Source organism: Diabrotica undecimpunctata, chromosome 2 (genome assembly GCF_040954645.1).
Source record: "Diabrotica undecimpunctata isolate CICGRU chromosome 2, icDiaUnde3, whole genome shotgun sequence".
NCBI lineage: Eukaryota > Metazoa > Arthropoda > Insecta > Coleoptera > Chrysomelidae > Diabrotica > Diabrotica undecimpunctata.
Window position 1 is genome coordinate 22,806,595 of NC_092804.1, and position 25,907 is coordinate 22,832,501.

Sequence of the window (25,907 nt, forward strand, 5' to 3'; positions counted from 1 at the left end):
CTTCCAGAAATCAACAGTAGATGTGGGTCACTTGAAACCAGTGTCACTTGGCACCACTTGCGGTTGGCGCGGTGTCGTGTGGCGGGCGCCGCAGGGTTGTCGGGGCGTGTGGTTGGCGCGAAACCGCAGGGTTGAGATAAGGTGTGTGGTTGCAATTATTGGATAAACACATGCGTCTAATGGTAATAAAAGGGGTTGTGGTACGGCTTTAACACCTGCCAATATTAACAGTCTATTTTGTTCGTGTTGTGTGTTGAGATAAGGTGTGTGGATGGTGGTAATTATTGGATAGGCGCTCCGCATGTATCTAATGGTAATAAAAGGGGTTGTGGTACGGCTTTAACACCTGCCAATGTTCAATATTAACAGTTCTATTTATAGCCGCTGACTCGACGCTGACTTGACGCTGAGTCGACGCTGACATGACGCTGACTCGACTCTGACTCGACGATGATATGACGTTGACTCGACGCTGAGTCGACGCCGAACGTGAAATGTCACGTGAAATGACGTGACATTCGATGCAGAACGTGAAATGTCACGTGAAATGACGTGACATTTATGTGACATTCGATGCAGAACGTGAAATGTCACGTGAAATGACGTGACATTCGACGCAGGACGTGACATTTATGTGACATTCGATGCAGAACGGCGGCTATAAATAGAGCTGTTAATATTGAACATTGGCAGGTGTTAAAGCCGTACCACAACCCCTTTTATTACCATTAGACGCATGTGTTTATCCAATAATTGCAACCACACACCTTATCTCAACCCTGCGGTTTCGCGCCAACCACACGCCCCGACAACCCTGCGGCGCCCGCCACACGACCCCGCGCCAAACGCAAGTGGTGCCAAGTGACACTGGTTTCAACTGACCCACATCTACTATCAACAGAAGAATGAAACTAGCTTAGAAATCTTTTGGTAGAAATGCAGTTATATTTAAATCGAAGATGCCAATCCACCTGAAGAAAAAGGCATTCGATCAGTGTATACTACCAATCATGACATACTGCGAAACTTGGACACTAAAGAAAAAGATAATATCGAAACGCATGCTAGGTATAACAAAGAAAGATCGAAAAAAATAGAATGGATCAGACAGAAACCAAGGTTATTGATTTACCTAATCCATAAAATTAAATATTTAAAATGGCAGTGGGCGGGACATTTAGCGAGAAGAACTGACAATAGGTGACCCACTAGAATTACACTGTGGTATCCAAGAGGCGTCAAGAGACCAAGAAGACGTCCAAATTTAAGATGATACTGTGACATAAGGAAACAAGCCGGTACAACATGGCACAGAAAAGCGAATGTTAGACAATCGTGGGCAGATATGAAGATGCATATTACTAATATATTCTTAGTTCTACAGTTTAACTGTAGTTACATATATATTAGCAGAAAATATTAGACACTGACCGTTAATTTACCTTAGAATTTATTAAATACAAAAAATGTTAATACGGTACATTTAAAAAATTAAAATTGATTGTTTTTAATTGTTGTGGAAAACTATACAATGCACAGAAGCAGTAGTTAGTTTAACTATTTACGTCATAAAGAATGGAAGAAATATCAATAATTCACACCTACACCAAGAACATATAACTGCAAAACTTATGACACTTCAAAAATTTATTGCAAGTAAAGAGACTCAGTAGAATTGACGGTATTTGGTGTTTTAAATTTTAGGGTCATTCTAAACCTACCATCCTGCAAAGTTAAGTTAATTAATCAGCAATATGACGAATAGAATATCAAGCCAATAATTTTTTAAACCGAAAGGATGTAATTGCTTCTTTGAACGTGGATTTTAGTTGTAATCAATTTTTGTTAATGGCTGCTTTTGATATTGGCAAGAATACAGCTACTTTATTACCGAGCACTGTTTATATTTTTTGAAAAAGCTCATATACGACTACAGCAATTTGATACTTGAGGATTACATTTTAAATTTTTAGATAAGCATACCTTTTATCAAATACCTTTTTGGTCTAAAACTAAAAATAAAAAAGTTTTCTATATTATGGTTTTAACTTATTGGGAAAACTGTATTTATAAATATAGTTTGCACAAGAACACACACGGCACTATAAGGAGATTTTGTATTTCGTCAAATGATACCTCCGGTACTACTATTGGGATTCATGTATCTGGGACATAAACACTAATTAAATTCAAAATAGTTTCATTTAGTTTGATACGCTGAGGATTCTGCGCACTTGTAACAGAGATGGCATCTTTAGTTTTGGGTGAAATATTATGTCATCTCCAGAATGTGTCTTATTTTTTACTTTTGCCAAATATGTTTTGCCGAATGTATTTTTAATTTTAGCTGTTCATTGCCCATTTTTGTTTGGTATATTATTTTTGCCTTTTTATTTTTGTTCATTTCTAGTACAAAAAGGGTTGAAGTCTTAAAATTATCACGACTTATATATTAAGCAGATATTTAAACAACTCTTACAGTTAATTATATTTTAACCGAACGACAAATATTCGAGGAAACTATAAGTAAGCTCAACTTTTCCAATCATGTAATATCCGATCCCTTCTTAGAGACAGTCAAAATCTAAACAACATCATATTTTATAGTTTCTACCAGCTATAAGCACAAAAGGCATTTAAATTAAAGTCTAGTTCATATTTTAATTTAAATGCTCTCAACCTTCATGACGCAGTTAATATTTTTCAGGAAAAAAAAAAGAATTTTGGTACTAGTATATGGTTAATGATAGCCAAAACTTACCTAAGTACCTATAACGCAATTAAAATATAAACGTCATATTCCTTTAATCTTTAAAAAAAGCGCAAAATTAGTTTATGCATTTTTAAATGAAAAAAATTTAAATTTCGTTTCCCAACTTCATCGTTCGAGCCGCTGTTTGATTCGGTATAAATCGGTAAACCCGTAGATATACCGACAATACTTCCATAGTCGTTAACCCTTTGGCGCGGCAGTCTATCTTGAAGTATAATAAGTTATATCGAATTGTTTATCAGTTGCAAAAGTGAGACATTCTTTAGGGTAAATATAAGACAAGGCTAGGTAAAAATGAGACTAATAATAATAATTATATAATGTTTAGCAACATGATAAGAAAATATGTAAAAAGTCTAAAATCATATAACAATGAAAACCTTCAGGCAGCATTAAATCGTATCAAAGAAGGTAAGATTAGTTTAAGAATTGGATCCTGAAAAACTGAATAGGTACTATAAGAAAGAACAGTCGACCAACTAGAAATTTCTGAGGAACAAGTTTTATCCAAGCAGTCCCTTAATTGTACAATTATTAAGTTGTAAGTTGTAAGAATTATTTTCAACACACAAAAAAAAATTCATTTTCTTCTTCAGAATCTACATACAGTGTTCCTCCAGCCATTCCCAGCACAAGTGATGGTCGACAATAATCAAATTCCTATCTCTTTCGAGTTACTTTTACTTGCGAATGTTAAAAAAACGACTCCAAATCCGCGAAAATGGCGCAAAATAGATGGATCTGCTAAAGTATTAACTAATTAAAAAAAATGCAAGACATTGTTTCTAAAACTTAAATAGGAAAAGAACATAAAAAAAAACAAACAAGAAAAATGCAGTATTAAGTGACAGTGAATATGAGCAAATCTATGAAGATGAAAGTGACACGGAAAATTTGACAATAAACGATATTGTGGGGAATGAAATGGATTCCAATCAAGATCTAGATATATCAGATGTTAAGGAGGACGACTACATACCCGTACAATTTCCCACGAAAAAGAAGATTGTATATTACGTTGCCCATGTTGAATCGGTAGATAATGGTTCCCGTGTAGTATCTTATACGAGGTCGATCCTACAGACGTAGTAATAAAGCTTCCTAAACCGACTTCCCATGGTGGGACAGAACGCATGAAGATATAGTATTTGAAGTAGATCTTTGTTCTTACAATGTTCAATAAATTTTTGTTAATCTACATTTCCATTAGAATAATGTTTCGTTTACTATACTTATCTTTTAATTTCTTTCTTTTATAAAAAAGTATTTTCTAATATAGCTTGTGTATCATACTTTGTGTACCATGCCGTTTCACTTTCTCCCAAACCCAATTTTACTGACTTCTCTTCTTCTGGTTTCTATCCGTTTCGGATGTTGGAAATCATATTGGCAATCATGACCTTGCTCGCTGCGGCTCGAAACAGCTCCGTTGAGGTTTTCTTAAACCATGTTCTTAAATTCCGCAGCCATGATATTCTCCTTCTACCGGGTCCTCGCTTACCTTTGACTTTACCTTGCAATATAGACTGCAGCAGGGATTAACGGTGCTGATTTCTCATAACGTGTCCCAGATATTGCAATTTTATGCGTTTGATCGTAAACACAATCTCTGGTTCCTTCTTCATATTTTCTAGAACTTCCTTGTTCGTGATCCTTGCTGTCCATGATATTCTCAGCATTCTTCTATAAAGCCACATCTCAAACGCTTCAAGTTTTTTAATAGTGGTGTCTGTAAGCGTCCATGCCTCCGCCCCGTACAACAACACAGAGAAAACATAGCATCTCAAATGTCTCATTTTTGTATCTAGGGATATGTTGTGACTTTTGAAGATGGCGCTCATTTTGTTAAAGACCGTTCTTGCCTTTCCCATGCGGCACTTTATTTCCTGTACATTGCTCCACTGTTCATTTATAATAGTTCCCAGGTAGCAATACTGTTTTACTCGCTCTATCTGCGTCTCATTAATGTATAGATGAGCCCCATTTATATTCTCCTTGCTGATAATCATTTGTTTCGTTTTGTGGGTAATAATTTTAATGACAGCTTTTAAATATGTCTTAAATTTGCGCCCAGAGCTTGTTTCATAATTATTGTACCTTATGAAGGGTAAAAAATGAGACATATAAATGTCATATTTTTAAAGTTCATACTTTATTGGCAAATTGACCTTATGAGAAGGTTCTGTATATATTTCTGCCCATAAACATGTTTTTCGTTTTTATTTGTATTGCCGTTGAGGCATCAAAATCAAAAGATTTAAATAACGTCTCATAATTGCCCCCCTTGACTTTAATTATTGTTGTAGCCTTTGTATGTTTCTCCATCGTTGTCATATTATAACGTTAGTATTTTGTTAACGACATTAAAAAAATATAATAAAAAAAATATATAGAAGTTTAGAAGACATACAAAATCAATTAAAAACAAGATTATGTTGTAACTCAAGATTTTAATAATAGTAAAAAATGAAAACAGAAATTGAAAATGATATAGATATTTTGATTCTTCAAGAACATTTTAGAATAACATGTTTTAAATATTTTTCACACTGTGTATAAATTTTACTTTCATAATTTCTAATATCAATATTTATAACACAAGCAAAAGTGTTCGAACTACACCTACCATTTGACTTTCAAGTTTCAAGGTTTTGACTACATTTGGTAAGAGACTGCAATCTGTGGGTTTGCATTCAGTCTGTCTATAAAAAGGATCGGTTTAGGTATGTCTTTTTTAATCTCTTTTTCTATTCTCTATTATAGAATATTTCAGGTATACCGAAAATTTATTGAATAAATATTGAAGTTTCTTTTTTAATACATACTTAATTGAAAAGCTGCTAAAAGAGATCCTTAGGAAATCTTTATCAATTAAGAATTTTAGTAAAAACTTGGTAACCAATCGTATTTTTCTCTAACTAAATAAATAAAATAAAAGAAAATCCTACATCAGCAGGCAATGTCATTCAACGGATAAAAATCATCATCGAAAAGACTATACCACTATAACTGCATCTGCAAGAGTAACTAAATGTATTGACATGGTAATTCATATTATACAAAAGTTGAACAATGAAAGGAAATTAGATTGATTAAAAAAAATGTATATTTCATTCAGCAAATACGATGTGGCATAAAAATAAATATAAATATATGCATGTAGCATGTAGCTAAGCCAGTGCGACTAAACTAACAGGGTACACGTAAACTCATCACCAATTAGCATAAATGCATTCGTGATATAAAACCAGGATTTTAAAATAGACTTGGAGATACTTGCAAACTGATCACTGGCCTATCTGCACCCCGATTCAGGTAAAGACTGAAAAAATGCAGGAATGTGCACTTAGACATTTTAATACATTCTGTCAAAATAAATGGAATGCTAATTACCTAAAATTAAAAAAATTCCGCCAATGATGTCATCAACTATAGAGCTATTGTCGCCTATTGTCGTATTCCTTTATAGATGTTTGTTTTATTGGTGGTCTCGTAAAGATTTATAGTAGCTGTTGAATCTACATACAGTCCATCTAATTTAGATAACGATTTACGTCATTATATACGTCAGAGATTGAAGTTGACATAGTTGCCAAAGTATAAAAAAATCCTGAATCCATTTTAAATCAAATAGGTCACATAATTATTTATACTCTTTACAACGACTATTTAAATTCTTACATGACATTTTTGAAATAAAACACACTAATTTTGTTCTAAAAAGAACAGATTTTATTAAATAGTTAAAAATATAAAACAAGAGGTATTCACTTTAAGATTTAAAATAATAAAGTACAAAAAGTGTCAACACCGCAACTGTCAAATAGGTGTTACCAATTTATGCCAAAATTTTACCTTCGTTCAATTACAGTTACAGTGTGTTCCGAACAAATGTTCTTGATAAAAACGCTTTATAATGCATTTATACAAATTAAATGAAACATATTATTGTGTATTTCTTTAAGTTAACATTAATAAAAACTTTTAAATATTAGTTCTACGCGTATATAATAAAATATGTCTAGTGGCTGTAATGCCAGTGTACTCGGTAAAGTGATTCTAAAAAAGAACACACCTACACCCTAAATATTTCGTGTTGGTATCATGTGACGTCACACGCTATGACGCCGATGACGTACATCGTTAACTAAATTAGATGAAGTGTACATATTGCTGATGATGTTGGAATATCGCTAATCTACTCTATCGAAAGCCTTGAGAAAGTCTATAAAAATCAGCAAAAAGGGTCTGTTTTATTCAATCGTTTGTTCAATAAAGGTCTTGTAATTATGTCAATTCATGTCTTTAAATGTTATTAATTGGTACCTAAAAGTTTTTAATTCACAAAAGAGATAAGCACATTCTTTTCTTAAACAACTGTTGTTCAGATTATTTAGATGTTAATACAGGTTTCAAAGAATAAATGGTCTGTCTTAAAACCACTGTATAACGCTGATATAGGTAGTCGTCAAAATGGAAACCAACATATTTTTTAGGTTAGGTCAGGTTAGGTAAAATATATTTAAAGAAGTACTTTTCTATAACCTCTCGATGGAATCGAGAGGTTTGGAGGAGGAGCATGGCTTGGACCGGGAGGATTGGCGGAGGAGAACGGGAATACGGCGATAGCCGTGTCTAAAATGTATTGTATTTACAAGTTGGATCCTGTAGTAATATATATACTTTTCTATAAACGGTTATTCTAAGTGTGAATATACTGACATTCGTTAGTAAAGATTTTTTTCTTAGAAAGTATAAATACTATATAAATATTGGAAGATACTAGTTAGAAAACATTCTATAAACAATTATTATAACTTAACTTAGAAGATATTATTGCCATTTTCCAGTAAAAAAACGCTCTCTTATTATAATAATTCTAAATAAATCCTTAAGTCACAGAATCTAATAAAGAAATAACAAAAATAGATTAACAGTTCTTCAATTTTATTTTAATAAAAATGAGGAAATAATTGTCTAGGAAATTACAGCAAACGAGGTCTTCTAACCGTTTCCACAAAACGTATTGGCTTTTATTGAATTCTTCGATGACATAATTTGATGTACCCAACCACAACGTTTTTAAAAAATAAGTTGTGGTAATTCGTCATTACTTTTATAACAATATACCACTTTAAAATTGTATAAGAAAATAAATCTATTATGTCTAGATATTCTTAGGAGGTCCATCAAATAGTATCTGTACATTTTAAATTTATACTTCGTGTTTTGTTGTGAAAAACATTTTTATTGATTTTATTAATGTGTTCAATCTAGAATCTGTTTTTTACATTTTCCACAAGATAAATTTGTAACTGAAAATAAAGTTTATGCACTTTTTAATACAAAATACAAATTTTAGAAAAGCATGTGTAATATGAAGGAAAAACTTATTTCTGCTAGCATTAAAAAATAAATAATAAAGCAAAAGCATATACAAATCTTGACGATTAATTTGATAGCAGGGGGAGCAAGTAAATATTTATAAAATAAGGCAAAGAAAACAAAAAATTTGAATCAAATAATAATTTTTTTAAATATTTAAAATATAATCCAAAAATGAAAACTCATTCCCTCAAAGAGACGCATGGTGACTCGCGAGCCGCAGTTTGGCCACTTCTGCTATATAACTATATATATATATATATATATATATATATATATATATATATATATATAGGGAGAGAAAAAATATAATAAAATATATGTATAAGATGGAAGGCAACCGTATATATTTATAACATATATTATATTTTTTCTTTTTTTTTGTTATCAGCTATGCCGATACCTACTAACTTTATTTTGCTATTAACTCGCATTAACCTTTTCTTATATATATATATATATATATATATATATATATATATATATATATATATATAATTAGTATTTCTTGGGTTTAGGATCAATAGGTAATATTAAATTTGGAACTAGATTTTATTGTTCAATTTAAATCTACGTTTCGTCAGGTAATCCTTACTTTTATCAAGATTCTAAAATATACTAAGTATATTGAGAAAAAGATGTTATTGTAACACATAGAAACTTACCAAACGTGAAGCGAGACACTAAAATTAATGAACTGACAGAGAGTAAAAATTGACATCTAGTATCCCATTGCTTACTTTCATTAATATATAATTATGTTTTTGTGGGCGTATCGTTAATGTTTTTGAAAGAGGTAAAGTGGAGATATATGACAATGAGTTTTTTATATTCATATTTTTCTTATATTTATTATTATTTAAATAAGATATGAAATAAATTTTATTTAGGTTTTTTGTATCTTTTTTGTCATTGATTGCGCTAGTGTTTCTTTTTATTTCTATTGATTTGTATATCTAGCTCTTTGATGTTTTTAAAGTCAAATTTATGCTTCATCTCATTCTCATGCTTTGTGAACGCAGTGGTGTTGTTCTTGTCATATTTGTGGGAACGAATTCTGGATTGAAGCAGTTGACTAGTTTGCCCAATATAGACACCTTCACAGTTAGTACATCGTATCTCGTAAACAACATGTGATTTCTTGAGTTTTGCATTTTTTGTTTTAAGTTTGGTGAAATATTTATTTAAAAGATTGTATACGGAAAAATTTTATACGTAGTCTTGGTACTGTTGGTTCTGCTGTTATTGGCATTGTTGTAAAAATTATTTAGTCTTGATTTGAAAACCTTTCAATTATATGTTCGGGATATGCATTACTTAGGAGGGCATTTTTTACTTTTTTTTATTGCAGTTGGTCTGTGTTCTGGATATGTTAGTTTTATAGATCTATCAGCCAGACCCATTATTACAGACTTTTTATGGGAGAACGTTCGATAGATGAGAATGACCTTAAAATCATAAAGAACCTTTATATGAATCAAGTGGCATCTGTGAGAGTAAGACTGGAATCTACATCATATTTTTCAATCGAAAAAAGTGTACGACGGGGTTGTGTTCTGTCACCCCTCCTTATTAATCTTTACTCTGAAACGATTTTCGATAGAGCCTTAAGTGACACTGTAGATGGAATCAAAATCAACGGACAGACTATTAGTAATCTTTGCTATACTGATGATACAGTTATAATAGCCAAGAAGCGCTACAACGACTAATAGATAGAATAAACACTGAAGGATAACGACTGGGCTTGAAGATTAATATAGACAAGACGAAGGTAATGGTGGTTAGCAGAACACGAAATAAACAAGAATAAACAATAAGAACATCCAAAGGGTCCCCAAGTTCAGATATCTCGGTGGATGGATAACTGAAGATCTAGATCCAGACATAGAGATACGTAGCAGGATTGAGCAAGCCAGAACAGCATTTACTAATATGAGAAACTTGCTAAGCAATAGCAGCCTTAACTTAACGCTTCGATATCGCTTTGTAAAATGTTACATTTACTCCATACTGCTATATGGTGTGGAAACCTGGACCGTAAAGGCCAATGTGATGAACCGATTGGAGGCCTTTGAAATGTGGGTATTTAGAAGACTACTTAAAATTCCCTGGACAGATCACACAACAAATGTCGAAGTATTAAATCGAATGGGCAGAGAACGAGACTTGCTGCCAATAATAAAAAGAAGAAAAACTGCTTATCTGGCGTATCTTATTATGGAAGGAAAGATAGAAGGAAAACGGGGTATCGGAAGAAAGAAATACTCATGGTTTAAAAACATAAGGGATTGGACAAACCTCGATGCCCATGCACTCGTTAGAGCCACACAAGACCGAGAGGAGTGTGCCAGAATTGTCGCCAACATTCACTATAATTAAATAGGACACTATAAGAAGAAGATGGGAGAATGGATGATAAGATTTATAGTTGAGATATCGTGAAGACCATGTTTCTTTTGTGAACTACATAGTTTTAATTGTGTTATTAATGCGATGTAAAGTGACATCCAGAAAATTTATTTTATTATTCTGTTCAATTTCTATAGTAAACTTTAGTTTTGGATGGTCACTGGTTAAAATTATCTAAAATTTCGTTCATTCTATTTGTTGGGATAGCTCAGATACCGTCATCGATATAGCGATAGAAGAATGGTACATTAAAATCTAAGTGACCCATGATAGGTTCTTCTAAATCTTCCAGAACCAGCTGAGTAGTGACACTAGAAATACTTTGCACCCATTGCTCATCCATCCATTTGTTGGTATATTTTGTCCTTATATAAAACTTTAATGTTAAATCTACAGATGATTGGAAATCTTGCAATGGGATGTCAGTGTACTTTTTTATGTCATTCCATTTTTTTAATGATGTCAATGGCAAGCTTTATTGGGATGTTTGATCACTTCTATCTGATTGACTACGAGAATATTAAATTTCGTTTTAAGTCTCAATATATTGATTTAACAATAATATTTATTGAATCAATATTAATTTATTGTAAATGTGCTTTTAATTTTAATTACCATTTGTCAATAATTCAAGTAGCCAAGAGACCAAGTTACAAAAATAAATACATAATTGTTTATTTTAATATAAAAAATATTCATCTTTTAATTTTAATATCAGCCAATTTCCATTGTCTAAATTCTTATTATGCCGCCTTGAAGCTGAACAAGACCGTTACCGGATGTCCAAAAATGCTATTACTTAACGTTCACGTAAGACTGTAGTATTACGACGACGTTTACTGAATGGTTCTGGGAATATTCACAGTATTCAGCGGAAATAAACATTCTTAGTAAAATTAAGCTAATACTTCTTTATTATCGTGTTGGCGGTCACTTGGATTGGAGCAAATGACAATATAATTCAGCCACGGTCTGTCTACTTCTGATGGTCAAGTTAAGAGCCTTTAGTTGAAGAATAGTACGTAATTGGATAACCTTCAATCTAATTATTATTATGTAATAGTGTGTACTTAATTCAGAAATTCATTACAAACTATTATATTTTTAAGATTTTAGTCAAACCCATTTCCTTAAATAATAAAAAATGCATACACTATCAAAGAACTAGGTAAAGATTACAAATTGTGATATGTAGGAAAAAGTGGAATGGAGTTGGTATAAGTGCTGACACAGAAATGAAAGATAACGTAGTAAAAGTTCTAAGAACGGGGATAGAATTTTGTCGTATATGTATATTATAAGAAAGAAAATTTTGCCGGCAATAGTTTTGACTGGTATGAAAGTTTGTTGGCGGGCAATTTTCGCGAATTAAATTTTGACAGTTAAATCACGAGATGTCAGTCTAAAATTTGTAGTGTCAGTCTTGCAGTGATTTTGTCAAAATTTCATAAGCGAAAATTGACAAAAAGCAACAAACTTGAGTAAAACCAGAAGAAAATTTTGCCGGTAAATAATTTTCTCTCGAATGATATTCGACAAGACTATTTCACGAGACAATTAATGTACCGTATCAACGAAACATAATCTTTATTTATTTGTTAACAATGTTAAATGTACAATTATTATAAGCTTCTAGTAGTTGGCCCATCCTTTTCTACCAAAGCATGGTTTTGTGTATTATTGACCTATAGCATTTGGGATCTCGAAAGTTCAGCGTCACTTGTTGTTCTGAGATTTTCGATCAACTTCTAGTGGTGACTGGAATTCAGCTGCAGATGAATGTATTAGAGAGCTTGCATTTGAGTGACCCGTTAATTTAATTAACTCCTGTTCAGAAACTTCTTGCTTAAACACCACTGGCACAGTTGAAGATCGATGAGAATGGTTTGTTATTTTATGTTTTTTGTGTCTATTCCAATTTTTTAGCTGACATTTTTGCCCACTCAGATACGGTCTTGATTCCAATTGGACAGTTTTTGAACCAAGATCCATTCTTCCAGTTGGGATGAACGGTAAGGAAGAGTCTGTCTGATAAAATCGTTGGTCCCGTTTTTTCCATTAATTTCAAAAATATTCTTATTAGGCATAATCTCCAACAACATCAAATTCCCTATGGAAAAAGTGAATCTTGCAGTTTACGGCCTCATTGCCTTTCCAAGCAAATGAGCAAAGGTTGAAAAAACTTTTTTTGTGCTCCATCGGGGGTTTCCTTGTCGTAGTTTTGGATGATTTTTAATAGTTCTTCGGTGGATAAGGCTTTTAAACTGAGTTTTATTTTTTCTTGAATACTTTGAAGCTGCCTCCGCTTGGTGTCTCTGGCCAATCTTGCATATTTGAAAGATATATCTGTGAAAGGGTCGATTTTTATGCCGCAATCCGTAAACTATTTTTCTTGTACCATTTTTGCTATTCCACATTGACTTTAGACGACTCTTTATAGTCTTTGCCATTGCCTTTTTTCATGTTAGAAGACATAATCCTCGAGAATTTTTGCTAGTTCCGTTATGGTAGTACATCTTTTAAGTATAAAATTTCTCACCCGTAGGAACTCCGAAAATTGAAAGTGAGAATGAAAAAAAAATTTCTATGATCAATTAGGAGACATATTAAGTGATATCCATGATAAGGAGACTGTCATAACAGGAGGTGACTTAAATGTACGTGTGAGCTAATCCAAGTGATGATATGTAGCAATACATGAGGCCTAGGCTTTTGGAAGTAGAAATAAAGTTACAGATGATTTTCTGAAATTAACAACATCATTATATATGGCAATTATTGTGGAATAAAGAAATAGAAGATCTTGTGGGAAAGAATAAGAATATGTATAACAAATGGCTAGCAACAAAGGACCCTTACGATCGACAACAGTACAACAGCTTAAACAAAGAAGTAAAAAAAGAGGTAAATAAAGCCAAAAATTAGATGTGGAATAAAGCCTGCGATAACGTAGAAAATTTTATGGGTACAGCAAGAAGTAAAGAAGCCTGGAAAAAAATTAGAGGTAGTAGAACAGATAGAAAAGAATGCAGTAGGTTAACTCTAATAGCCCCAGAATTATGGGTCGAATATGCATCAATAAATGCTGACAGAAGATTGAACAGAATTCCAAGATATTTGCTACCAAAAATATGATATTTCCTACCGCGAAGAAACTGAAATAACACCAGAAGAAATTAAAAAACACGCCAACGCTATGAAAAATGGAAAGGCTCCAGGACCGGAGGGAATACCCATTGAACTGATTAAATATGGCCCTGACAAACTATTTCAGCTATTGGCCTATACTTTTAATTTATTCTTGAGAGGAGAAGAGAATCCATCCCCCAGAATGGAAAACTGCATATATAAGCAATCTATACAAAAATAAAGGCGACAAAAAAGAACTATTGGCTTAGTGTAACTAACTCAATCCTGTAGAGTCTACGGGAAGATAATTAAAAGCCGAATTGAAGATTGTTGGGAAGACGCTGAAGATCAGAGTGGCTTTCGTACTGGTCGTTCTTGTATAGACAATGTGTTCTGCCTAAAATAAACAATAGAAAAGCGTTTGTAACATAATATGGAGACACATATGGTATTTATTGATCTTCAAAAAGCGTATGACAGTGTCCCATTAGCCAAGCTATGGCAGGTGCTAGAAGACAAGAATATTCCACCGATTTACATTAATGCTGTAAGGGAGTTGTATGATGATATGACGAGTGTAATAAAGATTGGACAAAAAGTGACAAAAAAGATAAAAGTGACCAAAGGACTTCGCCAAGGCTGCTGCATTGCACCTACACTCTTTAAGATTTATTTGGAGGGGGTTTTGGATATTTGGAAAAGAAAATGTGAACCTATGGGTGTTAAAATTGGAGACCATACACTGTACAGCTTGCATTTTGCTGATGACCAAGTAATACTTGCAGAAGATCAAGATGATATCCACTACATGTTACGAAAAACAGATGAAGAATATACTAAGTGGGGCTGATCAATTAATCCATCAAAACAGAGTACGTAGTAGTGGGAGGTGAAGGAAAGCACTTAGAACTAGGAAGCAAACAAATTACAAACAAATAAATACTGATAGCTATAAATATCTTGGTGTAAACATTACAAACAATGGTCGGAATACAAAAGAAATAGCTACTAGAATTGGTCAAGGAAATTCAGCAATACGTCAACTGAATAGTATACTTTGGAACAACCACATCACCCGAAACACAAAAATTAGGATATACAAAAGTATCATAGAAAGCATTGCTACATATGGTTCAGAGCTTTGGGTAATAAATAAAAATGACGCATCCAAAATAAAAGCAATGGAAATGAATTATTGGAGAAGATGTTGCCAACTCACTAGAAGAGATTGAATAAGGAATACTGAAATCAGAGAGCGTATGGGCGTAGACATTGACGTCCTGGAAACTATAGAATGCAAAAGGCTGAAATGGTATGGCCATGTAGAAAGGATGAATGATCAACGATGGCCAAAGAGAATGTTACAGTGGATCCCCACCAACCGCAGGAAAAAGGGAAGACCAAGCAGATCGTGGAGACAAGAAGTAAAAGGTGCAATGGAAGATAGGGGTCTACAAGTAGATGACTGGAACGATCGCAAGCGTTGGAAGCTAGGTTGCGAGAAACGGCGGCAGCTGTAATAAACTCGTTATATATATATAATTATTGTTCACATTTTTTTAAAGAGAGAAAGTCAACTTGGGTATTACATAAAAATCACTCCCAAATATATTATTTCATTACAAGAAAAAAATATATATGTAAATGTAAGGACTGTAAACTAACAGTTAATGAGATTTTGAGTCAAAAACACCAAAGTTGTTTCTGCTAGAGATCAAAGTAAAAAAGCAAAACTAAACTAAGGCAAGAAAGAGTCTATTTAGGCCAAAAAGTGTGGAAAGAAAACCCAAGGAAAGAAGTTTGAGATTAAAGAGATCTGGTGGTGGTCAAACGAAGTTTAAGAAAAAAATAAAGAAGAGAAAATATAACAGTAGCAAGAAAATACGCCAAACCCAGATTTTTAAAACTATACAGTTGCTAATACGTAAGCGAAAATAGCAGTAACAAAAGCTAAAGCAGTAGCGAGTCAGTATACAAGTAGTTTGTAGTTAGTATACAAATCTATACGACCAACTTAAAATACCAGGAAAGGTGAAACTTGATACCATTCAGATTAAGAAAGTAAGCGAAAGCGCGAAAAAGTTGAAAATGTTTATGTTGGCTTTAAAGAGATTATCGAATATGGTACAGTATTGAAATGGGACACGAGGGAGAATAACCTTGTTAAAGCTGCAACGCTGATGAATAGCAGCAGACGGAACATAAAAAACTAGCCGGTATTAGGAACGGGAATTGTAGGATGACACGAATAAAGCTAAGAATAGAGTAATTATTGATAAGAAAATTCAAACAGATATAAATAAAACAGAAGAAATATTGAAAATTGGGTTATGGAATATACAAATTATTAATGGAAAACTAATGAGTTTCAAAAATCGATATCAAAGTAATTAAATTAACTAAAGTCAAGAACATATCACTTGCTGTTGTACAATGAAAATGACTACAATGAGTTAATGGTTTATGGACGTAAATAACCATGTGTGCTCTCACAAGGAATGGTTACGTAATGTGAAAAAGTGGCACACTTACAGTGAGCCATACATTTTTTGGAACATTAATGGCGACGATACCGAGCGAAGCCATTCACATTCCTCACTTCTTGGAGATTTAGTCACAATTGAACCGCTTTACGGAAGAGAAGCGCATCTTATGTTTAAAACATTTCTACAAAAACAATGATTCTTATGTCCAAGTGCCCAAGTGTTTATTTAATTATTCATGGGCTAAAAACTTTAAGTCAACCAGAATTACTGGGTGCAGAGGAGCGAACAGACCGTGCGGCAAGTAATCGTCTATGCGTAAGATAAACCCGAGGATATCCACGAGTAAGAGTTCAGATGCTTTGGCGATACTCAAATGTCTTTGCGCCAAATATTGAAATTAGACTTAAAACTGCATCCCTCTATTATTTTAAGATACAATTGTTGCAAGAATTGCAATTTGTCGATACAATGTTCGATCAATTCGGCAACGTTGGTAACATTTGCTTCTCCGATGAAGCCAACTTTCAGTTAAATATGAACAAGCTAACAAACAAAATTGCAGATTTTGAAGTAGACAAAAGCCAAATTAGAACAACAAAGACGTTTGCTTTTCCCAAAATATACCATTTTGGAAGCAATATCTACAAATGGCATAATTGACCTTTATCGTTAAAATACTACGTGATTTTTTTAAATACTGTTGCAGCATATTGAGGATTACAATAATATAACTTGGATGCAGCACGATGATACAACCTGCAATGCATTAAACTAGAGCCTATCCATAGTTAAGGAAATAGTCTCTAATAAGCTTGTCTCGCTCAGAGGAAATATTCCATTACTATCTTGAAGCCCAGACCTAATTCCGGCTGACTTATTTATGGAGTTTCCTTAAAAGTCGGCTCTATGTACATAATCCAGTAGCAATATACAAATTACTCGAAAAAAAAGGAGAATATTCGTCAAGAAATGGGTAGCATACTGCGCTTTGTATCGAGAAGTTTTTGAAAATTTTACAACCAGTTTTGAGGAATGCCAGGGGCGAAATGCAGCTACTAGAAGAAATGGATCAAATTAATCAATCATATCATATATCATATTTAGAGTAAGGCAAGTTAGTAATAGAAAAGACACTTCGATATAATGATATACTTTACTTTTGTTTTTGAGTAAAAAAAGGCATTTGGCAATGTTCCAAGCAATAACATTCTTCGTGAAAATTCTTCGAACCGAGATGAAAATAACATTATTAGACATCAAAAGTACATCAGCATGTATAGTCAGATCGAACAACCAGATCAGCGAAATATTTATTACGAAAACTGCCAAGGGGGTGTATAAGCCCTCTTTTATTTTTATCTTAATGGACCAAATATCTAAGAAATGTAAAAATAGAGTAAAGGAAATCAGATTCGGAGTAAATATACTTAAGCAAGTGTTGTACATCTCCTAGCTCATATTATATGCAGATGGCTTGGTGGTGGTTGACGATTTAAAATAAGTTAAACAATTATTCGCTGTGTGCAAGTACTTGGAGGGGATATTAAGCAATAAACAAAAGTTGTCTCAAAAATAAAGAGATTAATTTATGTTAAAATGAAAGCGTTTAGACTTGTTTACGAGCTAGTCTTACTATCTGCAGAAGAAACGTAAAACTAAAATGAACAGAATCGAAATAGTATGCGAGATGCTGTATGTTCTTGCAGTAATTGTAGTGATGAAACTACGTAAGTGCCAAGTAATACTAGTATTAGCTAGAGTCTAGTATAAACAGTTATTGTAATTCGGACATATGGTACGAATGAAAAACAGCGGACAGATGAAAGAAAATTTGAAGATGGGTATGTACAAAAGCGTAGGACGTCCACGCTGACCAGAACATAAAACAGCGAAGTCGGACAAGTAGTCAACAGAAGAAACATGGACTGCAGAAAGGTTGAAAGGTCAGCGGCCGACCAAAAGGTTTGGAGAGTTGGTACTGTCCCCTTACCTCGACACCAACTATTATTATAATTATAAACCACTAAGATTGATTGTGTAAAGCAGTTTGTCTTAATCCGTCATTTATACTAACAAATCTAATTTAAAGAAGATTATCATAATGATACGTTTAAAATTAAATATTTAAAAGAGTTCCCAGAAAAGCTAGCTATAAAATTATCATATTTAATTAACAGTCCATTTTACTTAGCCATTTAGTAAGTGTGTGACAAATTATAAAAAATGATAATATTCAAAATCTGTTAGGATAATATAAGTTATTTATAGCCTGTTTTGGTTATCGTAACGTCTTATTAGGTGGATTTCTTAATGGCCCTGTAAGCATTATAAAATAAACTAGAGCAATTTTGTGTTGTGTTAAATATAACACTGCTTATTTAAGCTTTTATTTATTCTATTCTAAAAATACCGTTGGCATTAATTATTTATATCAAATACACACCAACTTGTTAGATTTAGAATAAAAATTGATGCCACTGTGAATTTTATTCTTCGCGGCAGCGTGACTGTTTCTTCGTCGTATTTTTAATTTGGTTGGAGTGATTTTTCATATTCTATGATATTGTACACTTCATTGTTCCTGACTACATAAATTCGAAAGTATTTTATCCGGTTAAACTAATATTGAAGTGCAGTTTTGAATAAAGATACAATATACAGGGTGTTGTATTTAAAAAACCAAAGTGACTAATGATATCAGAAAAATGGTAAATCTTGCAAAGTTACAAACATCAAATTTTCATGTTGCAAAATAGGTTTATCCCTGTTTTTGTATAATTTTGACAATCCATTTAAGAGATGATTAGGCGCTTCCACACTTTTGGTCCACCCCATATGCATCCCTGAAGAACATAAGAGAAGAAAAAAGAATTTTTTTAATATTTTAATAATACATCTTTGATAGTTCTATGTTTTTTACTAACTTACCTAAATTGGTCATTTTGAGTCTGTTTTTAACATAAGATCCATATTTATTGGTCAGTTATGAGGACTTAAATAAATTAAATAATAATATTCGGGACAACTGGTTATTACAAATCATCGACGACTGGTCGCTAATTAGTATTTCTAATATCTTCTGTATTCTGAAAACTATTTGTCTTTAAGATCTTTCTAGTTTAACTACTAGGTATAACCATTGATGTTGGGATATTTTATTTTTTATATACTTGTTAACATTAATTTACGCCTTATACAAAAACCAAAAAGAAAAAAACACTCGGGTAATAAATAACTCATATAAAGCCAATTTGTGATGCAGCCAGAGCGGAAACTAGAAACCAGATTTACAGCGTAAGGGCAAAAAGGCATTATGTCTCAATCAAAATTCCTAATACGTATACAGACTTACGGAAAATGTATATATAAGTGAGTTTAATACCACTTTACAGATTATTCTAGCATAGCAAATGGTATTACGCTAATTTCAAAATAAGAGATTCACAATTCTTGTGAATTTTGAAATATTTTTAAAAATAAAATCAAATGTTTACTTAGCTTTAAATTCTCTACCTTTTAAAAATTTAAGAAATATCTTTTGATAAACAAAACTCATTCATTCTTTGTAAAATGTGCTTTGTTAATTAGAAAGTATAATCTGTAACAAGATTAGAATGATATGAGTGAAATAGTAGAAACGTGAGCATTAGTGGACGTAATTAACCACTTCACACCCTGTTCATGACCATAAGATATGAATAAAAAAACGATTAAATCTGAATAAAACAAACTGTTTATTCAAACAATTATATTATATATACGTTTAATTAATATGTATACTCAGGTGCAAAAAAATCGATCCATGCCTACTTTTGCAACCAAAGAAAAAAAATGGGAGGTTTTATATCGGGTAAAAATATTACAAAGAACATTAAATATTAAATATTAACAGTTTTTACAGAATTAATATTAAAAAAAAGGTTGTAGCAGCCTAAACTCGTATCGAAATTGAGGTAATTAAATATCAAACATTAACGAGGCCCAACTTTGCCTTAAGCGCAGGAATAGTTGGCAGGCAAGTATGTAAACCGTGCGCAAATTCATGTTCCCCGTAAATCCTGTAGAATCTGTAGATGTTCTATTAAATTGTGATCAGAACTGGAAGCTGGAAAATTTATACGGACAATGTCGACTTATTTTAACTCGTTGTTCAGGGCAAATGTATGGAAAAAAAGACATGGGGGAAGAAGAATTTCTTGGCTTCAGAACCTGAGAAAGTGGTTTACACTCGGACTATTCCGAATAGCTGATAAACAGACAAACGGCTAATAGCTAAATAATTTTTTTAGCCTAATTCTAATGCACTGATTCCTCCTGGCATAATAAATCTTTTAGATCTAATCGGACCTGTTGTGACCAGGTACTAGCAATAAAAACCTATGTCAAAGTCAGCGAATAATCAACCAGATGCTGGATAACAGAATATTCCAAATGTTATAGATCTAAAAGAAAGAACACTGAACAATAAAATCGCGCAGGGCTCAGTTCTTGCACCACTTAGAGAAGAATAATGAAGACTGTGTCTAATAAATTAAAGTATGCTGTTCTAACCTCAATAAAATGACGCACAAAAAATTAAGCATCGCTTTACAAGACAAAACACTTAGAAACAATTATTATTTAAATTATTATTATTTAAAATATTATTCAAATGCTTTGCGGGACAACTTATGGATCTTTAGCTGTTACTTTGCGATGGCTCTCTTGTATTCGATAGCTGAATATTGTTTAACTAATGAATTGGCTGAATAACTAGATCGTTAAAGTGCACCCAACTTCAAAACCTTCCCATCCTATCGGGAATAAATGTTTTTACCTGATATAGTAAGAGGGAGCAAGTAAAAGAATATAAAAAAAAATAATTGTAATATAGGTATATGGGAATAATGGCAATATAGAGTAAGACCCTGATCTATACACCAAGATGTTTCCTACTTAGACAAATAGGCTAAAATCTAGAAACCTGCTTCATCCCTTGCGCTGTTAGCAGATACCTCTTCTACCACTTTTTAATTTGTCCCTTGGTATTTTAACGTATGGTACCGTTGGTATTTTAACGACATTTGTGTTTGTTGTTCTCCTGACGTGATTGTTCCATTCTTTTTTTTTCTTGTTAGTGTCCACTGGTTTATACCCTTACATTAACTTTGTTTTGATCTCGTCACTCCTTATTCGCTCTCAGTGTGTTTCCTGTAATTATTCTGGGTATCCCCAGCTTTGTTGTTTCCAGCATTATCTGTGTTTTGGCTGTATCGGGTCTTGTTTCTGATGCGTACGTCATTATTGGTCTAATACTCATTGGTCTTAGCTAGAGTAAAGCTCAAATATAAATTAATGATCCTGTAAAACAGAAATACTGGATAACCGATGAAACCCTTATCGCGTCACTTACTGTGTAACAAAATATGGCATTTCAAGCAATGACGGACTAGAAAAAATCTGCAATAACGAAAATACATAAAAAAGGCAGCTTCCGTATATGCGACAATTGTCTCCCTTATCTCATATGCCAGCCAGATAATGCTACGTATATTCAATGAGAGACTGAAAATTTTCCTACAAAGAGAAATAACCCAAGAACTAACTGGATTTACCAAAGGTAGAGGTACTCGAGAACGTCTTCTGAACATAAAAGACAAATAGTAGAAAAATCTAGGGAATTATTATCCAAAGAAAAGTAGAAGACCGAAGATCACGAGGAAGATCTTTAACAAGATGAATCGAATTACAAGCATATGCAAAAGACCTATGCATGAGTTAACAGAAATGATCAGAGACAGAGATCTTTGGAGACAGACCATACACTATATCACGATGACCGCTACACTCCCTCCGGGGGTCAGAACTGAAGAGAGATTGGCCTTATAGATTCTTGATTTCATTTCACAGTTAATGTGTCGGTTACGTCATATAGTGTTATTAAGGCATCCTGCTAATTTATTTGCTCTTTGTACTTGTCTTTTACTTCTTTTTCAACGTCTCCATTTCTGGACAGTATAATTCCTAAGTAGTTTATTTCGTTCGTTACATTTACATCTTATTAGTTAACTGATTACTACTGTTCTAGTTTTCTGAGTGAAATTCAGAAACTGTAAGTTCCAGGTGCCTAATATGAACAAACAGATGAGAACAAAATATAAAACCAGATATTCATATTGACCAGATTCCAGGATTTGATTTGAATCATTAGACATGACTGACGATAAATAGAATCCATGCCGGATAAGGAAGATGTGCTGCTATCCTAGTAAAGTAGGGTAAAATTTACTCTGTAAATTGTGACTATGAGAGACAAATCATACAGCACATTACTTCTGACTATTCTTTCCGGGTATATCCAGGACCATGGAGTAACTACCTTGAACACATGAAGCGATAAACTGGATAGGTAGTCTCGATATTAATGTTTAATAAATATATTTTAATTATTTTTATTATTTTAAATTTCATGTTTACTCTTTATACCATTTTTCTTAATTTGTGTCACAAGCTATATAAATAAAACAAAATTAAGTTGTAGTAATCATATTTGTATCTATAAAACTTGGTATCCAGAACTAGTACTCGAATTCCAGAAGCGTATGTTGCTGATTGATACTCCGTTCACAAAATTTGTGAACTAAGCAAAAGGTTTAGTCCTTTAGTTTTAGAGTTAAACAACGTGAAATGGATCTAGCTTCCGATTGAAGATTCAAATTTTATCTTAAGCTCGCTTTTCGAGTGTATTAAAATACGAGGTCTTCCATTGTTTTACAAATTATCTTACTGCCCTCTTTAAACACTGACTAAATTTAAAATTACATAGTACAGTATAAGTTATCGTTAGCATCTCCTTCATGGAGTCCTGCACTTTCTATTTCTATGTGAGATCAATTTTTTCGTGTCCTTTCTTTTTTATTTCTTTGCATTGGTGCAATTCCAAACTTTTGGTATTGATATTTTGTTTTATTTGATTTTCAGCTATATTATTCATTATGATGTAACCTATATCGATTTTATCTTCTACAGTAACATTTTTTTAAATAATCAAATAGTGTTACAAGTACATCATTTTCGTTAAAACGCGTTTTTAAGACATATTTTTGTCTATAACCCACGCTTCTGACTTTTACGTCAATACTTTCTAATAAATACTCTTTATTTTCTTTGATCATATTTCTTTTTTTTTCCTATTTTTATTTGTATATCTGTATTATCTTTTCCGATTACAAGGTTATATCATACCGCTTTCTGTTGCCATCTCTTCTCCTGTGACTCTTATAGTCAGGTCTTTGCTGTGTTTATCTTCTTACAGTTATTTATCATACACCTCAATCTCGCTGATCTTCCGCAAGTCAAAATAAAGTGTTTTATGGCTTTGACGTTAAAATTTTTCACATCTATAATTCTATTTCAATGCAAGGCGTCATGAGTCTTGGCACGTGCCTATTAAACCGCAAGATACATACATTGTAATATGGATTAAAGTAAAAAAATTTAAGCGCCAAAGTCATAAAAGCACTATAATCTTGATTTGCAGTACAATCATATTACTATCCAGTAGATGTTCTTGCGAAGCTCAAGTTTATATTATATTTTTCAAAACAATTTCGTACTTATCTATGAAAGCTAATTCGATTTAACTGCCTTTTAGTTTACCTGATAAGTGGTAAATATCCTAAACTATGTATTTTCAAAATATGTTGCATACTTTATCCTTTAATTTTTGAAATACAAATGTCGTTTTAGACATATTTCCTTTTTTCTATTTTATATAGGTTCATTATTTTCTTCTTGCATTAGTCTAATACATAAACAATAAAACTTCTTTATATTCTAAATTTATATAGTGTGGAGTTTGATAAGTTATGCGCCTATTACATTATACAAGCCGCAATGGTATGTAGTTAGTAAAAAAGGCACGTCTTAAACATTACCATCTTTATTTACATTATAAAGTTAAACCTGTTTGAAAACCTTGTTTTATTTCTACCTTTTACCCACTTCCTATCGGCTATTATTAAGCCATTAATTATTCATTGTATTATTATAATATTATAAAGAAAGAATAAAGCAATTCTCAAGGTCTATTGTGAACAGCACTGCAGTGTCAGATCTTTGTTGCAGACCATGTTAAGAAGCTCAATATTTCCTTACATAATCTCTTTCGATATATTCTCCGTAGTAATCAACGGTCGACCACTTTGATCATTTGTACAAGGGTCCTATAATGACCTAATCAATTTAGAAACGACACTAATTAAAGCAACCTTGAATGCACGTATTAAAAAGGTCATTTACAATACATAGCCGACCAAAGAAGCCACTAATTAACAAGCACTGGAAAACAAAACCAACCTCAATAAAATACCCGGTTGCTGATTAAAAATCAACTCACCTTTAGCAGTAGTGGCTGCAATAATAGCGGCTACAATTATGAAACACTTATACATCATTATTGTTGAAACAAAATAAACAAAAGCACTTAAACGACCGCCTGTTTAGAAAGTGAAATGAATGTAAGTAAAACTAAGTAACAATTTTAATTGTCATATCTCTATCTCCTCTTAGACAACGCGGTGTGCGGTGGACACTCTATTACACGGCACGGAACGAAACCAACTGAGAGACTTCAATGATTGCATAGGCGAGATGCGGTTTTCCCTCTCTGTCTTGATTTAATCAGGACCGGCGCACTCCAAGGATTTGACTGTGATGTAATTCGGTTAATGCATTTTACTAATGATATAGAAGAAAAATAAAAAATTATACACGGGTATACATTTTTTTAGACCAGACTTTGGTAAGATACCCGAGATTTAGTCATGGAATGCATTAGATATTATAATAGAATGAGAGAACATCTAAATTGCCGCAAAACATATAAACATCAACATACCAACCAATAATCTACAATCAGCATAGAAGAATGGAGCATACAATGGAAAATTGCCATCAACTCCGAGAAAACACAAGCAATCCTCTTCAAAAAACGAAGGGATAAACCAGAGGAACAACTGACTGATTCAATTCCATCCTCCGTCTGCTGAATCCCAAATAAAAATGCAATACCAGGGATAGCAAGAGCTGAAAAGCGCTTTCATATACTGAATATTATAGGTAAAAACAATTAGAATATTAATAAAATGTGAAGCTTTTACAAGCTTCTAAAATCATCAAGGACATCTTACATATTAAATAATTTAGTGCTGAGTAAAATCCACGGGTTAGTATATTCCAAAAATACAGAAGAGCGTATTTCACCCATGCAGGTTACACTATAGTAGCCAAAGCTACTGTGGTGTAACCTAGATCAAAAAAAATTAAAATTGTATATAAATGATATAATCTGCATCAAAACCAATATTATAGATAAAATACAAATGTCAGTTCTCACATTCTCAGAAGGGTATTTGGTCCTTTGCAATTTTTTGCAAGGCTCACCAAAACCTATTGTACTCCATCCATCCAATGGCGCTACAGCCCAAATCGGGCCTTGGCCTCCTTCAACAGGCTTCTCCAACCATCTCTATTTACCGCTGTTCTTTTCCATGAACGCGTTCCCAGGCAGTTCCTGGCATCCTCATCGACTTCATCTTCCCATCTCTTTTTAGGTCTTCCAACAGGTCTTTTTCCCTGCATTCTTGCATTTAATAATTTTCTGGGGATTCTATTCTCATGCATGCGGACCACGTGCCCTGCCCATCGTAATCTCTGCAGTTTAGTATGTTGTGCTAGAGTTG

General features: G+C 32.9%; 1 protein-coding gene across 1 annotated transcript in view; it reads right to left on the bottom strand.

Moving 5' to 3' along the window:
• The window catches only part of qsm (Zona pelucida superfamily protein qsm), a 184,945-nt gene extending 160,147 nt beyond the window's left edge, over positions 1-24,798 (bottom strand). Inside the window, exon 1 of the mRNA XM_072522507.1 lies at positions 24,563-24,798. Within this exon, the coding sequence (XP_072378608.1) occupies positions 24,563-24,620 (58 nt within the window). The 5' untranslated portion in view covers positions 24,621-24,798. The remainder of the gene's footprint in view (positions 1-24,562) is intronic.
• Positions 24,799-25,907: the final 1,109 nt, after the last annotated feature.